Source organism: Cebus imitator, unplaced genomic scaffold (genome assembly GCF_001604975.1).
Source record: "Cebus imitator isolate Cc_AM_T3 unplaced genomic scaffold, Cebus_imitator-1.0 Scaffold19, whole genome shotgun sequence".
In the NCBI taxonomy this organism is placed as follows: Eukaryota; Metazoa; Chordata; class Mammalia; order Primates; family Cebidae; genus Cebus; species Cebus imitator.
The window spans coordinates 946060-963988 of record NW_016107334.1 but is presented as its reverse complement, the minus strand read 5'-3'; the positions used below and the strand labels follow the sequence as shown (position 1 = coordinate 963988).

The following is a 17929-nucleotide window of genomic DNA, read 5'->3' as shown; positions in this document are numbered from 1 at the left end:
GGTGGCAAGAGTCTGAAGCTGAGTCCCCGTCCTGACATGATGACAAGAGTCTGAAGGTGAGTCCCTTCCTGACACGGTGGCATGAGTCTGAAAGTGAGTCCCCATCCTGATGTGGTGGCAAGAGTCTGAAGGTGAGTCCCCGTCCTGACATGGTGGCAAGAGTCTGAAGGTGGGCCCCGTCCTGACATGGTCCTTGGGCTGCACATGTGTGTTGGCAGTTCTTTCCAGCTGCTGTTCTGACCTCTCTGTGCAGTGTGTTTATATGGCTGTAGATGGATGGTCTGAGATGAATTTAGGTTTTGGAATGCTGTTATTTTTTTTTCTGCTTTAGGGAGAAAATAACCCAGTTCAGGAAGGACATTTGAAAAGGGAAAATATTGCGTATGATGGCACAGCTGCAGTCCTAGCTATTCAGGAGGCTGAGGCTGGAGGATCACTTGAGCCCAGGGGTTCAGCTGCAGTGAGCTCTGATCTGGCCATTGCACTCCAGCCTGGGTGACAGAATGAGATCCCTGTCTCTAAAAAAAAAAAATGTCATTTAATTTAAAAAGGAGAAATATCCTTGGTGGTTCTTGGAACAAGCACCTACTAGGTTGACCCATGTGAAATTTCTTGTTGATGAAAAATAGTCAAATGTTGGTAATTTCATGTGGTTCAGCCTACTACAGTTCCATTCCTCTGGGATAGTAGAGGGATCCCCAGAGCACATTTTAGAGTTTCTGATACTTTAACCGTTTGTGTTATGATAGGCTTCACAGAATTTTTTTTAACACCAGAAAGAAATCACTCTAACCTTTGGATTGAACCACAGTAGGAAACTATCCTAGCAAGATCCCACTTTGCCCCAGCTTCAAGGTATATCGTCTCAAAATGCAGGATACTTCACCCTTTCTTTTATTATAGAACAAAAAAAAAAATCCAGACAGCTCAACCAGTACTGACTAAGGGCTGAGAGCAGATCCAAACTTTTTTGTCTAAGGAGGAATTTGCTTCCATCTGGATGCCGGAAACGGTATTTTACCTCACCTCCTGTCCCCAGCAGCAGTCCTGGGCGCCTTGGGAGGAGGTTGCTGGAAGAGCTAGCTGACAGCTTCTCTGTAACCTTTCAGACACCCAGGGCTGTGCAGGGCAGCCAGGGTGTGGGCTTCTGATGGAATGCACTCGCCGTCCTGCGTTCATTACGCCATTGTCACTGTGTGTCTGGGCTGCCTCTGGCTGTGCGTGTTTCTTTTTGTGTCTGCGCATCAGTGTCAGGCTCCGTGTGTCTGTTTCTGTTGGCCTGTCTAGGCGTGCTCAATGTGACAAGGAGCTGGGGGAGGTGGCGGTAAAGAGAGAGGGCATTTCAAAGCCCAGCTCTCCTGCTTGGGGACCTCAGGAGGGTGTGTATGTATGTGTGTGTGTATGTATGTGTGTGTGCATGTGTGTGAAGTACAGCTCTCCTGCTCAGGGACCTCAGGAAAGGGTGTGTGTGTGTGTGTGTGTGTGTGTGTGTATGGGTATGTGTGAAGCCCAGCTCTCCTGCTCAGGAAACTCAGGACAGTGTTGTGTGTGTGTGTGTGTGTAGATTTTTTTCCATGCTGCTCNGTGTGTGTGTGTGTGTGTGTGTAGATTTTTTTCCATGCTGCTCATTGTGTGGGGCTGCATGCGAGCGTCTGACCAGGTGTGGTTGGGCAGCCGCTGGGCTGGGTGAGCCCCATCTGCCGTGAGCTCCCAGACTTGCCTTCTAGCCCTCTGCTGCCATCCATGGGGAGCCTCTCCCTTCGCAGCTCACCGTCTCTTCTCTAATTTATTAGCTGGAAAGAAGGAGAAAATGAAACGTTGCCTGAAGACAATGGCCGAGACGACAGGTCCCACCCTGCTCAGCCGCCAGCATCTCTCCCCTCAGCTCTGTCTCCTCTTCTGCAATTGGGATCTGCACATTTAAGCCTGAAGTAAGAATAAAGCAAACCCCTAAACCATCATATTAAAAAATGTGCCTGGCCTTGGACTTGCAGAGGTAGCTATAAACTCTTGAAGGTGGGAGAGGTCAACAAGATGAAAGTTTCAGCCCTCTTCTACTCTGGGCCCCCCCACCTCTGAGTTCCAGCACTTCCCCCCAGCTCCAAGCCAGGCAGGGGAGGGCAAGGGGGCCCAAGGCAGCTGCAAGGTCTGTGTTAGTAAACACTTTCCTGGGTTCCCATTTTCTTTACACCCCCCCCACCCTCCTACTCCCTGATGCCCCGTTACACACTCCCACCCCCCAGCATCCCCTTTTCTGTGGCCTGCACAATGAGCTCATTGTGCCGGGTGTGATTTGAATAAGGGATCGGTGGGCCTGTTCCCAGCATTGTCCAAGGGGCTGGGAAAAACCCCAGCACAGGCAGGAGGACCAGACCAGACAGAGACAGATGCCTAAATTAGCAACAAAGCTTTGTGCACGTCCCCTGGACAAGGGCTCGCCTTGTTTGCGTGGACTCGAGGGTGTGGAGCTGGCCGGCTGCTCGCATGTCTCCCCATGTTAATTAGTTTTGCATGCATGTCTGAGAAGGTGCCAGGGGAGATGTGTTTGCCTTTCCCCCTGGGAGGGGGCCCTGTTTGTGGCTGGCCAGTAGGCTGGGGGCCTGGAGATGAGAGGGGCTGGGCCTACCTGGGGAGCCAGGCTCTGAGCTTGGCTATGGGATCACAGCTTTCCCATCCTGGAGTTCTGTTTCTCTGCCCTCTGGGGGGCCTGGCTTTGCTCCCTATGCCTTCTCCCCGCCACCTCTCCATGTCTGAAAGTTGGTCAGCTCTGACTACTGGGGACTCACTGGCTTCCTCCCAGACCCAGGCCAGTGCCTGTCCATCTGGCCGTCTGTCTCTTGCGACACAGGGCCCCTCGGGACCGGGCAGCAGAAGCAGCCAGTCTGGACTCTTCTCCGTCCCCGAGCCAGATGGCCAGTCTGCTGATCGCATTACGGCCTTCCCTGTCCCCAGACCCCTGCCGCCTGTGGTTGGACCAGGATCTTATTTGAGATATGATGGAGAAGCTCCCTTTTAGGCCCTCATAGAGGCATGGCCCTGAAAGGAAAGGGGGCTGGTAGACAGGACGTAAGGCATGTCCTTGTCACCAGCTTCCATGTGACCTCAGGCAGACCAAGTGCCCCTGATGCCCGAATCTCAGTTTTCTGTTGGCAGGAGGTGGAGGGAGCTGAACTTCAGGAATCTCTTGGTTCTCTTCTAGCTCAGAAAGCCTCTGATGGTGGTAACAGTGGTGATCATTTCAAAACTGTATTGGTTTAGCATTCGCTGATTTAGTACAATGACAGGAATGGGACTAATGGATTCTGGCTGGGGGTGGAGGGGAGTGTTGCAGGAAGGATTTCATCCCTGTTGATATTCAGTGTGGGCTCCTGTTTTCAGAGTGCGGGGAGGACCAGGAACAGGCAGAGCCTGCCTTCCCAGGTCTTCACAGATGAGCCCTTCCCCATCCCTACCCTGCAGTGCTGGGAAGCAGGCCCTGGCCCAGCAGAAGGGAGCTTGGCAGAGGCAAAGGAGAAGCTAGAGGGAGTGCAGGTGCTGGCCAGGGCCCTGGGTGTGTCCTGGTCGCCCCCTGCAGGCCCTGGGATTGAGGGGAAAGGGACAGGGCTGAGAAGGGTCAGCGTTGGGGGGGCAGGGGACAGGGCTGAGAAGGGTCAGGGTTCATTTGGGAACTCCAGAGTTGCCACCTCTCCACAGCCCTTCAGAATAACCCTGGGTGGCGGGTGGGGAGTGGGATGAAGCATCGCCCTGCTGTTCAGGGCAGGGGTCTCAGGATTCAGTGGACAGGAATTCTGGCTTTTTCTTTGCCAGCCTCCCCATCTCTGGCACCCTCCCGCTCTCTCATCAGGTGTTGTGGGATGCACCTTGTCCTGGGGCCAGGCAGCTGGCCAGAGCCACCCACAGGAGCCTCTGGAATTCACCTCAGGTAGCCAGCCACTCAGGCAAGGCAGGGGAGGCCCTGGGCCTCCTTCCAGCAGGGACCTTCCTCCCGCTGCCACTGCGCCAGCCAGTTCCCACCACCCGCAGAGCGCTTGTTCCTTCCATCTGGGCTGCCTTTCCCCTCCCCACTTCTCTCTCTCTTTCTATTTCTGTTTCTGGGGGGCCTCTTTTTCTACCGCTTTCACTGTCTTCCCTGAGCTGCTCTTCTCCCAAGCTGGATAACTGGTGGTTAAGGTCCAAAGCTCGAGGAAGAAAAGAGGATGGAAGTGAGTGCCTCATGGCTGGGACAGAGTGAGAGAAGTGCCCACAGTACGGGTTGAGAGAAGAGGCAGGGCAGCAGGGCCTTGGGGGAGCTGCCCACCGCCCTCCCTGCCCCTCCCCATTCCTACCTCCTGGGGTTTAGCCGCCTCAGCTGTAGCTCTGAGCTCCTTAATCTGGTGATCCTTGTGGCGCTGTGGGGCGGGCTGGCAGAGGCTTTAGGAGGTGACAGGGGATGTTGGGAGTTGCACTCTGCTAACAAGAGTGTCATGCAAAGCTGAGGAATCACATTCCAAGTGCAGCTCCCCCTCCTTTGGCAGTGGCCCTGCAGGGCTGGACCCAGCACGGGTGGTGCCCAGTGGAGGGCTGGGGCTCAGGCCCTGCGTGCAGCCAGGCGTCACCTCCTCTTTGTCCCTCAGGAGGAAAGTTTTCAAGATTAGGGCTTTCTGGCCCTTTCTGCATGGCTAAGGTTTTATTGTTTTGTAGCTGCCCCCACCCTTACCCCAGCCCCCAAATCCTCTGGCTGCCAATCCCAGTTAGAAGAAGCCTCTGTAAGTCGCAGGTATTCACTTGGTCAGCCAGGAATTTGCTTTTGGGCTAGTGCGGGGTGGGGATTTGTCTAGAACTAAGCAAGTATGCCGGGCAGAATGGCTTCCCTGCCTAGATAAGCAGGGGAGAGAACCCCTGAGATAAACCCCTGATTCTCTCAGGGGATGGGCCCTGAAAGAACCCAGGAGAGACAGGAAATTGAGGTGGAGGTGCAAATGCAAAGCCCAAGCGGTTCTGAGCTCAGCAGAATGGGGGCAGCCCAGGCCTTGGACCTTGGTTGGCAGGAGGAACAGAGGATGACGCTGTGGGTCGAGGCCCCGGGTGCTGCTTTGCTTCTGCCATGACTCTGCAGTAGACCCTGGATATCTCCGAGCCTCCAAACCCTCATCTGTGAAATGAGTGTCATCATTCCTACCTCTGCTGGAGCTGCTATGAAGACTCTTGGGCACGTGGAAAGCGTTTCATGGGGTTAATTTTTCTTCTCATTTTCCTTCTATATGGGGCAGATAGGAAGAAGTTAAGCCTCTCAGATCATTTAAGATAGCTGAGATTTGGGGGGTGGGGACAATGGTGATATTCAGAATATTTAACCACCTGTACAGGCTGGACACCAACCAGGCAGAGTGACAGCTGGCCCAAACCACCCAGGGAGGAGGGCACAGCTGCGCATACCTTGTCCCTCTGTCTTTCTGCCCTATCATGAGTCCGTTTATCAGCCAGCATACAGACATCCCTTGAGGACATCTGAGGAGGTCGCAGGATGCAGGATCCTGAGATTTCCTTTGTGTTCAAGCAAGTCAGGCCTGCCTGGTGTGGGGCACCCTGCCTGACCTGGAAGAGGACCTAGAAGCAGAGGGCAGTGAACTGAGGGCCTTCCGGCTCCTGCCCAAAGCTGGCAGCAGACTTGCCACCATGCTCTGGGGAAGAGCTGCTTCTGTGGGCTCTCACCACCCTCATGTACCCTAGAGCTGCCCCTCCTTCCTGTCCCTTCTCAGAAGCACTGGGGGTCAGGATTATGGGGTCTGTTTGTGCTCCGATCTAATTCCTCCTGCCTGTTTCTTCATCAGCCAGGGGAGGTTCATGGTTTCTGTTATCTGACTGTGGAGTATGGGAGTGTGGTGTTGGGGAAGTACAGAGCCGTGTTCTGTCATCGAGGAAAGATTCTGGCCTCAAGGCAGGCAGTGTCTTCCCCCAGCCCCAGGTTTTCCGAGGCCACACCTGGATACGTGGTGTACTTGGCCAATGCTGACTTCTTTTACCTTGCTTTTTTCTTTGCCTTGTTGGATGAAACTACTGGCTTTGAGGGCCTAAGGTGGTCTGGTAAAGCCACAAGGGCACAGGAAGACACTACCTTACCTAGCTGGAACTCAGAGATTGGACTCTAGCCCACTTTCCCAGAGTGGTCTTGGGCAAGCCACCTCCTTTACTGGACCTAGAAAAGTAGCATTGAGCCAGGTGCAGTGGCTCACACATGTAATCCCAATAACTGGGGAGACTGAGGTAGGAGCTGTCTTGAGGCCAAGAGTTTGAGAAGAGCCTGAGCAACATAGTGAGACCCTATTCTTAAAAAATGAAAACAGCCACGTGTGGTGAAGTGCACCCATAGTTCTAGCTACCTGAGAGGCTGAGGCAGGAAGACCGCTTGAGCCCATGAGTTCCAAGCTGCAGTGATCGCACCACTGCACTCTAGCTTGGATGACAGAGCAAGATGCTATCTCTTAAAAAGGAAAGAGAAAGGGAGAAAAAAGAAAAGGAGCACTGGATAAGATGGTGGCTGAGGTCCCTTTTGGCCCCTGCATTTTGCCCTGTGGGAGTTCTTCCTGCTTTTTCTACTGTTACCTGCCAGTAACCCCTGCTCCCAGCCCCCTGGCTCACAGGAAACCCAGCTAGCTTTGTCCCTTTCAAGCTGGCCTGGGTGCAAGGAGGCACCATCACCTAGAGGCTACAAAAATGAAAACCCAGCTCACTGCTGGCATGGCCATAGGGCAGGGAGGTGACCTGTCCTGGAGCAAGACTTGGACAGAGAGCATGAGTCTCACCTAGGGGCGCTCCCAGCCTCTCGTCTGGATGCCTTTGTCCTTCCTTCCACTTCCGTTTGCTCTGAATGCTGTTTGCCTTGGTGGCTCTGTTTGCCCAGGTGGCCCTCAAGGTGGGTTTGCAGTGCTGTCCTTGGGACTTGCCCCATTCCACTTCCTTGGACCAGAACCTTTAGACTCAAAAGCTCTAATCCCTGAGAAGCAACCATGGGGGAAACACTGTTTTTTGGTGCTGACCCCTCTCCGCAGCACCCCAGCTAGGCAGCTCTGCCACTGGAACAGCTGACATGGATGTGGGCTCAGCACCACATATGACTGGCGTGGCCATGGGCCAGCTCCCTAGCTTCTTTGACCCTCTATTCCCTTATTTCTAACAAAGAAAACCACACCTTTCTCATAAAGTTGCAGTGAGGCATAGAAATAATACAGATGAAGTACCTTGCAATGATATTCTCTCTTACCTCTTACTTGGAGCTGTACCCACAGGCCTCAAAGGCCACAGGCATAAACCCTTGACTTTCCTGACCTCTTGCCTTTGAGTTTCAGGACTGCCCTGCTGGGGAGGTGCTGAGACAACCTTGGAGGAGCTCCTCCCCACAGCCCATCGCCTCTCCTTCCCCAGGGGGCAGAAATACCTAGTTTCAGCCCTAATAATACCTGAATGAGATTTATAGGACACCTTCCTCCCCAGAGTGCAAAGCTTCTCACATATTATTTCTCTTATCTTTAGATTGTCCTGTGAAGTGAAGTATGATCGGACAGCCTCTTTTCAGCTTTTATGAAATGGAGACAGAGGAATGTGGCTCTCACCAAGGACAGAGCCAAGCCAGCCCAGGACATGCAAGAGCCCCAGAAGGAAAAAAGCCCAGCAGGAAGGGAGAGCAAGTAACCTCTGTCCTGAGGTTGTCACAGCCAGGGGCCAGGAGGAGGAGGACCCCGTAATCCTGCCCATCTGGGACTTGGCAGGGGACCTGGGAAAATGTACCCCAACCCATCCCTCTAGGGCCTTTACCTTTGGCCCATTGGCCTAGCATCTTCTTTCCATGTCTGTTGTTGTCACCCGTAGCCAGGTCTGTTTGGGTCTGAGGTGCATGGAACATTCTGGGTAGGCCTCCAGCAAACGGAAACTCTTCACCACGTTTCCAGCTGAGGACCAAGGGCAGCACACTGGCAATGTTGCCACAGCAAGGGACTCTAGCCTTCGAGGAGTTAATGGCTCCCTCTCTCCAGCCAGTCCTCCCCTTGGTGCTCCTCTTGTTCCCTCCTCCTGCTCACAGCAGGCAGGGCCTGGACCCAGGAGCCATGCTGCTGTGCTGTTGCCAGGGGAGCTGGGAGGCAGATCTGAGCTATGCAGGGAAAAGGCCCGGCCTGTCAAAGTGTCTGAGATGAACCGCCGCCGTCCCCAAGCAGCTGGGCTCAGACGTGTCTCAGCTCTTGTTCTGGGCCTGAGAATGGCGAAACCCAGTGAGGTTCAAGGGCAGACTCACTATTCATTAGTCAGGGGTTCTTGACGTCCCGTCTCTCCCAGGGATGGGCTCCACCCCTCCTGTGACACATTCCTGAGTGCCTTTGGTGAGGATCACACACCCTCCTCCTGCCTAGCCCCCTCTCCAAAGACCCCTGGATAAATTCACCCCAAGGAGACCAGGCAGGGCAGAGACAATGGCTGCAGGAAATCATCCAGGCGGGACTCCAGCCATGCCCCCTGCCCTCCACCCAGCCCCCCTGTGGGCCCCACTCCCTTTTGACTTGGGGCACCCTTGGACCGCCAGTTGATACAGGCCTGAACAGGGAGAGACCACTGGGAACCACCCTGAGGACAGCGTGCTGGTCCAGTGCCAGTCTAGGTTGGCTCCATGGTTGCCTCTGTGGCCTGTACTGACCGGCTGGCCAGTGTGGCTTCTGTAGCATCATATGCCTGTTTGAAGACTCAAGCACTGTCGGTTGTCGGTTGGGGAGTGTAAATTGTACACTATTTTTTCAAATGTGGCAATATCAATATGTATATGTAAAAGGCACATATACTTGGTCACAAACAAATGGCACTATTTACTCTGTGGGCATATTTGTAAAAGAACTATGTACAAGGGTGTTCATCAGAGGAGCATTTCTTTTTTTGTTTTTGTTTTGAGATAAGTTTCGCTCTTGTTGCCCAGGCTAGAGTGCAATGGCATGATCTCAGCTCACTGCAACCTCTGCCTGCCGAGTTCAAGTGATTCTCCTGCCTCAGCCTCCTGAGTAGCTGAGCTTATAGGCATGCACCAATACACTCGGCTAATTTTGTGTGTTTAGTAGAGACGGTTTCTCCATGTTGATCAGGCTGGTCTCGAACTCCTGGTCTCAGGTGATCCACCTGCCTTGGCTTCCCAAAGTGCTGGGATTACAGGTGTGAGCCACCACACCCGGCCAGAGCATTTCTTTTTAAGAGTGTAAAGAAATGGACAGGAACCTATGGCCTATTCATACTGTGGAATGCCATGCAGCTGTAAAAATCAGTGTGGTAGATCTCCATATATGAGTTGATGTGGAAGGTTGGCCAGTTCACATGATAAGACGAATAGAATAAATTACAGAAGAGGCCGTGGAGTATGATCTTATTTGTAGATGTTTAAAAGTTAAGTATGCTTATATATGGATCGTTTCTGGAAGTATGTACTGGAAGGCTATCTTTGGGGAGTGGAGATGGGGGAATGCACTCTTCTATACTGTTATGTTTTTGTGCTCCTAAGATACTTTTATTAAAAAATATAAAGGAGTTGTTCAATATAATAGGCTTAACTTCTGTCAACTAACTTGGTGTGGGTTCAAGACGGTGGTGGTGGTGTTGCAGGAGAAAGTATCCCACAGTCACTGGTGGCTTCAGCCATGGGCCATTTTGGGGCCTAATAATTACATGCCATCATGGCTGCTAGTGTTAATCGAAAGCCTACTAAGTGCCAGGCTTACTGTCTCTGGATCTTGCTTACGTGGGTGTCATTATTCCAGTTTGACCGAATCGAAAGAGGTTGATGGGTTTGTTGCAGCTCCTCTGCAAGTGAGAGGCAGAGTCAGGAGCTTGGCTAGGGACAGGGGAGGTGGGTGGTGGGTGGTGGGTAGGCCTTGGCTTCCGGTTTCCTTCCTGGCAGACGTTCCCCCTCTGCCCTGAGGACCTGCTTGTTTGGGGGAGGAGGCCTTTGGAGACCCTGGAGTCATGCCAGGTGTTGGACATGTGAACTGGGGAGTGCCCCCATCTGGCCACAGCCCAAAACTATCATCCTGCTAGGGCGTGGGGGCCAGGCCGGGAATGGCCCTATTTGCATAAGCAGCACGCGTCCGGAGAGAAAGATGTCACAGAGCAGAAGAGGTGGGGGTGCCCACCCCTACTTCCTCCCTGAAAGAGTAAATGGCTCAGAACATGTCTCTGGGAGGTAATGCTGCACCCTACCCTCCCAGGGGGCACTGGATCAGGCTACACCTGCCTTAGGTCAGGGGCTGCAGCAGCCTGCAGTGTTCTCAGTTGGGCCTCAGTGGCCTGGGAGGCAACAGGGGCAGGGGGCAGGTCAAGAGGCAAAATGGGGCTGTCCAGAGGGGCCTGAGAAACCTGGTCCCTGAGGCCTGGGCACAGCTACAGCCACTTCAGATTGGCTGTGGGGCCAGTGGACTGGGGAGAAAAAAGCATTAACAGTGACCAAGTACAGAAGGCAGTCAGGTGCCAGGTCACAGCCTTACTGCAGTGACTCCTCATAATTTTATGGGGTGTGGGTGTCATTGGTGCACCCATTTTACAGGCGAAGACACAGGCCCAGAAAAGTTAAGTTACATGTCGTAAGTCCCACAGCTAAGTCAGTGCCAGAACTGAGATAAAAACCAAGTCTCTTTGACTCTAAAATCTGTACTCTGGCCCCAAAGAGATCCTGTTTGGTTTGGCCACTTAGCAGCAGATCCCTGAAGCTGCAGACTCTGCTTGCCAGCGCCCACATATGGAAACATTAACCCCTCCCCTGCAGGGTCGCCTCAAATAGTATTTTAGCTGGGCTTCTCCCCCACTTCCATGCAATGGCATCCCCTGGGTTGTGCCCAGCCCTGACCTAGGCAGTGGGTTGAGAGGAGGGCTTTACAGGGTTACAGAGCCTCATACAGAAGGAGCGCGTGGCTGCTGGCCATCTGCATTCCTGTAGGATTGGCTGTTCCTTGGGGTCCTTGGCAGGAAGACGAGGATGCTCCCGAGGCCTGCTCCAGTGTTTCCCAGAGGCTGGCCTGGTTTAGGGCTCTGGGAAGGCTGAAGGTGGAGAAGCAGAAGTAGGGGAGCAGAGATGGCACTCAGGCAGCTTGAATCATCAGGACCCTTCCACGGCCCACAGGTCCACCAGTACTAGGGCAAGCTCTAGGAGGGGTCTCTTCCTTTCCTGTGAACCCCCTGCCTTTCTTGTAGCTTACCACGAATAAATTTTCTTTGCAAAGCCTTCCATGTCTCTGGTCAGTTTTTCTAGGAGGACATGAGTGAGGAAAGTAGTATGAGTGTTTTGCCACCAGCAAAAACAACTCCTGTGTCTTGAGGTGTGGTGGGGACCCTGGAATGGGTGGAAAGGTTGGAGCAAGAAGTCTTACAAGGCTTGGAAAGTCTGTCTTGCCCTGAGCTAGGGTCATCTGAGCAAACGATGAAGGTCATGGCCAGTGCAAGGCCAACCTTGTGGGTGCCCTGCCCTCAGAAGAGGGGTCCTGGAGGTTCTGGATTGGGGGCCAGCCCCCAGGCTCCTCCTCAACCTCCATCAGTGTCTTCTCATTTACTTCTCACAATGTTCCCATAAGACTGAATTCTATCTTATAGACTAGGAAACAGAGGCTTAGAAAGACTAAGAAATAGGCAAAGCCACACATCTGGGAAGCAGTGGAGTGAGCCTCCAGATCTCATGTCTGTGACCAGAATGGGATGCAGGGGGCGGTGAGTCTCTTGAAAGCCCCTGATGAGTTTTTTCATGTAGGAGCAAATTCACAAGCCTGCTTTCATCACAGCATTCATTCTCGGAAGGCCTTTGGACCCCAGAGAATAATCGAGACTTACTGTGCCAGGCACTATTCTAAGTGCTAGCTTGTGTCTTATGTTGTGGCTTAATCCTCACATCTGTGTGCATAACTGGGCACTAACCTTATTCCTACTTAACCAAGAACGAGAGTGAGGCCAATTTGGCCATCCAGAGTGGCCCACGTGGCCCCGTGTGATGTAGGGGAGGGGGCATTGCAGCCCCATTTGTCCAGATCCCGGCTTAACTGCACACACGTCCTCCCTAAAGGCCCCACCACCCTGGCCCAGACCCACGACCCCAAATGAAACATCTTTCCCCCTCACCCGGCAGCCCAGGCCGCATTTGGCCACTTGAGGGGAGGGGGCGGAGCCGCTGGCCGGGAGGCGGCGCTCCCCGGGGCTCCTAGTTCGAGCCCCAGGGCACCGGGAGGAGCCAGGACCCCGAGCGGGAGGGAGACGACTAGGGGGCGCGGGGCACAAAGAGCTTTTTATTCAAATTTGTTTAGAGTTTCGCGAATTTGCATGAAAAATGTGTGAGAAAAGCCAGCTCCGGTGACCTCATCCGCACCTGCCATTAACGTTCAATTAGCCGCTGAATAGCGGCCGCCGACGCGACGTGCAGAGAATCTGGCCTGCCCCGCGCAGCAAGGCTCAGGACAGGGTGGGGCCGAGGGAGGGGACGCGGCGAGGGCCCCGGGCTACTCCTCCGGGCCGGAGACCCAGGACCGCGACCCTCCGAGGGAAAGCGGGGACCTCAGGACCCTCGAGCCAGGGCTGTTTGGAGCGCGCGGGGCCCTAGGATGCCGGGGTCCCTCGGGGCTCAGACAGGGGCGGGCTCGCCCCTCCCAGGACGGCAGGTGGCGGCACCAGCCCCGTCCCAGCTCGGAGGGGCTTCCCCGCCACCTTCCGGACGAAGCGTCAAGTACAAGTTCAAGTTCAGGGCCAGGCCTGGCGGCGGGGGGGGGAGGGGGTCGCGAAGCTTCACCCAGAAGCCTTTGTTCTCCGGGATCTTCGCTCCCACGTCCCCTCCCGGGCGGGGCCCGGCAGAGACCCCCGCCCCGCCCCACCGCGCCCCGCAGGAGCCTCCTTCTTCCGCCGGCGCGGCGCCTGTTCCCGATCCCGGCGTCCCCGCTCGGGGCCACCGAAGGGTCTAGGGGCTCGGGGCGCGGGGGACGGGGGGCGGAGAGGCGCGATACGAGCCCGTGGGAGCCTCCCCAGCCCCGCAGTCCCAGCGGCAAACTGTGCTGGCCGGACGGATGCCCGCGCGGAGGTAAGAGCCTGGGCGGGGTTCACCCGCACCCCTGTGCCCCGCCCCCGGCCCGGGACCTTGTGCGGCCCCAGGAGCCAGTTGAAGGATGGTGAGCTCGGCCTCCGGCAGGGTTGGGGCTGCACTATCGCTCCAGGGCTCGGGGAGGGGAGTCCCAGGCCTGGTCGGTGGGTAAGGAGGGCCAGGACGCACAGCTGAGGCCCGGTAAGATCGCCGGCCTTTCCCAACCGCGTGTGGCTCACGCATCTCTCCTCGGCTAGCTTCGACTCTCCTTCCGTGTTTCTAGCTCTAGCGCTTCCTTGACTCCTCTGAGATTTTGGCTGGAGGGGACCCTAGTTAGACTCTAGCTCCCCAGGCCCTGGGGCCCCTCCTGAAGAGCCGGAGGTGTGGGTGGCTCCGCTGTGCCCACTCCACTCCCCCAGCCCATTCCCAGAGCCTAAAATAAGGTTCTGGGCCAAATGGTGGTTGCTGGGGTGGGCTGGGCTGGGCTGGGCTGTGACTTACTGGCAGTGCAGGGGCCATACGGGTTATTTGTGTGTAGGGGGAACTCTTGCTGTCCCTGCAGGCCTAGTTCCTGGATTCCGTGCAGTGACAGGTGCTAGCGTGCACCTAGCTTATACCTCACCAGCCACTCCCCTCCCCCCCGTGCTCTGCCAAGCTGAAAGGGCACAGGAGGCTTCTGAGTCGCCCAAGCCTTGTCCCCTCTTACTGCTGTTCACTCTCAGGTGCTTGCCCTGAGGCCATTCATGTACTCGACCTTTACACACAGTTCTAACATCCACGATATTTGCCTTCTAAATTCACAGCAAGTTAGAAGTAGCAAATTAGAAAGAGAAAGAAGGCCTTTTCCCTGCAGCTGTACTGCTTCCCCTCTTCTCTGCATAGTCCTAAGATTTCTCACCTCTGGGGTTTTACTCATGCTGAAGTACCAGCCTGCAAGAGTACACTCCTTCCCAACTCCAACTGGCAGAACTTTGGCCAGTGCTTCCTCCTCCAGGAGGCCTACCCAGATTTTCCCCACATCTCTCCCTCTCTTGACACCTTCAGCAGAGGGTCGGCTGCACATCTGAGTACTTAGTTAATACTCAACAAATGAAGTCATTTCTGGATGAATTAAAAAATCATACGTACACATAAATCTAACAAACATTGAGATGGTCAAATTTGTTTTTAGATATTGATTTAAATGTAACAGCTCCCGGGGCTCCTCTCCTCTGTTCCATCACATATGAAGTCTCTCACTCGCAAGCAAGAACCAGCCTGAAAACGTTGGTTCTGTGTGCCCTGTTAAAAAAAGAAAGGAGAAAAATTCTATGCAGATTGCTTTAAATTTTAGAAAAGAAGGAGAAATGCCGGAAGGGAGCGCCTCAGCCTCTGTGCAGCTCTGCTCTTCATCTGACGGGGTGCCCAGAGGGCTTAGAGGAGCTAAGGTTTCACGAAGTGCATGTGACTTGGGACCCTCCTGCGAGGCCTCAGTGGAGCCACTGGGAACTTGACTAAAAATGGAGACTGACCTACCCAGTGCGTGCGTTTAGATTCCCGATGATTCATCACTGACACGCTGATGTCAGAGGAGCCTGGGAAGGTGTTTACATCTTTTTTAAAAAGGGAAACCAAAACGTTTTTTGCAAAACCATCTGCAAAACCATCTGTAAAGGCTGCTCTAGACTCTTCCTCTTCCTCATGGGCACTTCTGGCCTGAGCTCTTGGACAAACCAGTGTTTTTCTCCTCTAGGTTCCCTAACTCGGAAGGGTAAAATGAGGACATTTAAAGCAGCCACAGTTGGCAGGGGATGGTATAAACACTACTCTGCAGTAGACTGAGAGAACAATAATTTATTTATATATTAATTCATTTAGACCTCCCAACTAAAGAATATGGCTCCCTTTTATAGAAGAGGAAACAGGTGTGAAGAGGTTAAGTTACTTGCCTTCAGTCTCACAGCCAGAAAAAGGTCCAATAGGCTTTATACTTAGCAGGAAGAGTTAGACTCAGTATGCTTGACTATACTACTGACTTTCTGGCTTTGCTCCTAAGGTAGTGGCTACATGCCTCCTCTCCCAAGTCACATTTCATTTCATGTGGATTTCCTTGCTTTCCTTATCACTCAGAGACAGAAAGAAGTCAGAGGTTGGGGGTGACGGGGGTTGGGGAGGGGCAGTGAACAGCTTCCTTTGGAGTCTTGCATTCAAATTCTGACGCTCTCCTTTACAAACCATGTGACTTGCGTCAACTCTCCATATCCTCATCTGTAAAATGGATTTGCAAATTGATCTGTCTCTAGGACTTGTTGTAAGGATGAAAGAAGATGCTAGGTTTGGCCCCAGGGTCTGAGTCACAAATGTGTCCTTGAATGACAGCCATTATTATTAACAATAATCATCTCTAATGACACTGTGTTGTCACTATGCATTTTCAGAAAACAATGCCCCTGCACACTCAGTATGAAAAAAACACCGATACATCTCCAAGTGCTTTAACCAAGCAGCCGAGGGGTGCCAGGACTGTGGAACAACAGCAGCTTCATTCTCTACATATTCAGATTCCCAGGAGGTCACCTGGACCCCCAGTGTCTTAAATACAGACCCTTGAAACCTTGTCCCTCCTGGGCTCTCAGCACTTAGGGAGGTTAGTGTGTGGGTGGGGGGAGGGTTGAAAGACAGGCCCTGTTGTTAATTGAGAGAATTAGAGGCCAAGTCTTAAGGAGAGAAATCTGAAGCACGTTCTTTTTTACTTTCTTGGCCATAAACTCTGACTCTTACCTATTGATAAGGAAAATAACTTAAGACTAGACCCTGCTACGCAAGTATAATACATCTAGTCAGTGGAATGTTTCTCCCTCCTTTAGTAGAATTTATATTTATTTATTCAATGTTTATTCTGTGCCAGACGTTGTTTTAGGCACTGAGGTTAGAGCCGAGAACAAAACAGAAAAGCCCCTGCCCTCAGGGAGCTGACTCGCGCCCGCTCGTGTGTGTGTGTGTGTGTGTGTGTGTGTGTGTGTGTGTGGAAGGAAAACATCAGAAATTTTGTGCTGTACCTGCCTCTGAGAGGATCCCTCATGAGTGGGACTGTTCAGCTTGGTCTCCCTCACTCTCTCACCCCTGAAAGCCAAGGGCACGTTTTCACACAGCTGTCTCCACTTGGGGGTATTATTAAGAAGAGAGACAGAGGCCGGGCGCGGTGGCTCAAGCCTGTAATCCCAGCACTTTGGGAGGCCGAGGCGGGTGGATCACGAGGTCAAGAGATCGAGACCATCCTGGTCAACATGGTGAAACCCCGTCTCTACTAAAAATACAAAAAATCAGCTGGGCATGGTGGCGTGTGCCTGTAATCCCAGCAACTCAGGAGGCTGAGGCAGGAGAATTGCCTGAACCCAGGAGGCGGAGGTTGCGGTGAGCCGAGATCGCGCCATTGCACTCCAGCCTGGGTAACAAGAGCGAAACTCTGTCTCAAAAAAAAAAAAAAAAAAAAAAAAAAAGAGAGACAGAGACGGACTCAGTTTCTCTCCATATCAGAAAATAAGTAACAGACTGAGGCAAAAAGCTTCTTCAGGCAAGGTACCCATCAAGCAGGCAAGAAACCAGTGCCTGCCCTTCTTTATCCCATTCCTGACCAGATACTGGATCCAGGGAAGGCTGAAATCCTGGCAGTGGAACAGGGACAGAAATGGTGACAGTCCATGGCAAAAACCAAGAGGACTGGGAAGGGACAAAGCTGTGTCCAGGAGTCTGGGGAAATCATATTGATAGCTAGCCTGTGCCAGTTAATCCTCACCAGGACCCCTGATTTAGAGATGAGGAAACTGAGGCACAGAGAGATTGTGTAAAGTGACCTAAGGCCACATAGCTATTCATTGGCAGATCAGGGTTAGATTTGAACCCAGTCAGCCAGCTTCAGGGTCTGTGTGCCTCATCCCACTATCAAATTATTTCAGAAAGAAATGTGCACTTCTCTTGGGTGAAACTCATTCTCCAAGTGTCCTCAGAAGTCTGCAGGGGGTTCTTTGTAGCCAGCCTCCCTCACACTTCTTTTAGAGCCCCAGGTTAGAGATGTTAGAAACCTTCTTTGAGAAGCCCTGTGGCTTGGCTTCAGATGAGGAAACTGAAGATGGAGAAGGACTTGCTGGAGGCTATTGTCAAAGTGGACACTAGAATCATGATCTCTTAGCAGAGCTCACACTGGGGCTGGATGTCAAGGTCTTGGGGAGAAGAGCTGCTTACCTTACTGGAGCCTCTACAAGGATCTAGCCACTTCTACTGCCAGCAGAGCAAAACACAGATAGTTTCTAAAGGCCTTAGTGGTCTCGAGATACCATGGTGTCCAATTAGAGAGCCAACATGCCTTTTATCGGGTCCTTGGAGAACTGGCCCTGTCCTTCTGGAGCACTGCCCATGCTCTGGGCCTGCCCTTGGTAGGATCTGGTTTTCTGCCAGTTTGGAAAGCTTTTTCTCCCTCCCTGAGCCAGAGGCCAGGGAAGCCGTATCTGTTGCCCTCCCCATTCTTGGTATGTACCTTGCACTGAAGTAGGGACTTAGTGATGGTGGCATTCAGTGGAATGTCTTCACCTGTTGGTGGCAAGCCAGGTCCCATATTAGCCCACACGGCTGCCTGAAACATGCCCCCATTCTTCTTGGAATTGTAGGCGGAGGACGACCACTTGGAAACAGAATGCTGGGAGGAATCCTGGCTCCACCCCCCATGCCGGGAGATCTTGGGGTAACCCAAATTCATTCTTTGCGCTTCTGCGTCCTGTCTGTTGAAGGAAGCTGACAGTGTCTCCTTGGGAGGCCTGGCGAGTGGCGGACTATAGGAGATGCTGCGTGTGAAGATGCTTTGCAGAGGGTGAGGTGGGTGGGAGATCCTGCTTACTCAATCAC

At 53.2% G+C, this 17929-nt stretch overlaps 1 protein-coding gene and 1 long non-coding RNA gene across 15 annotated transcripts in view; both read left to right on the top strand.

Moving 5' to 3' along the window:
* LOC108295379 overlaps positions 1-8811 on the top strand; it is a 37321-nt gene extending 28510 nt beyond the window's left edge. For 6 of the 14 annotated variants that reach the window (XR_005198243.1, XR_005198240.1, XR_005198249.1 and 3 more), the window contains one exon: positions 19-429. This is a non-coding gene — a long non-coding RNA (uncharacterized LOC108295379). Of the gene's footprint in view, positions 1-18; positions 430-7509 lie in introns of those variants that run through there. The other 8 variants (XR_005198254.1, XR_005198255.1, XR_005198253.1 and 5 more) reach the window with 5 other exon arrangements.
* A 2877-nt stretch (positions 8812-11688) lies between these two features.
* The window catches only part of LOC119469607 (collagen alpha-1(III) chain-like), a 54546-nt gene continuing 48305 nt past the window's right edge, over positions 11689-17929 (top strand). The window contains exons 1-2 of the mRNA XM_037735163.1: positions 11689-11700; positions 12382-13051. Of these exons, the coding sequence (XP_037591091.1) occupies positions 11689-11700; positions 12382-13051 (682 nt within the window). The remainder of the gene's footprint in view (positions 11701-12381; positions 13052-17929) is intronic.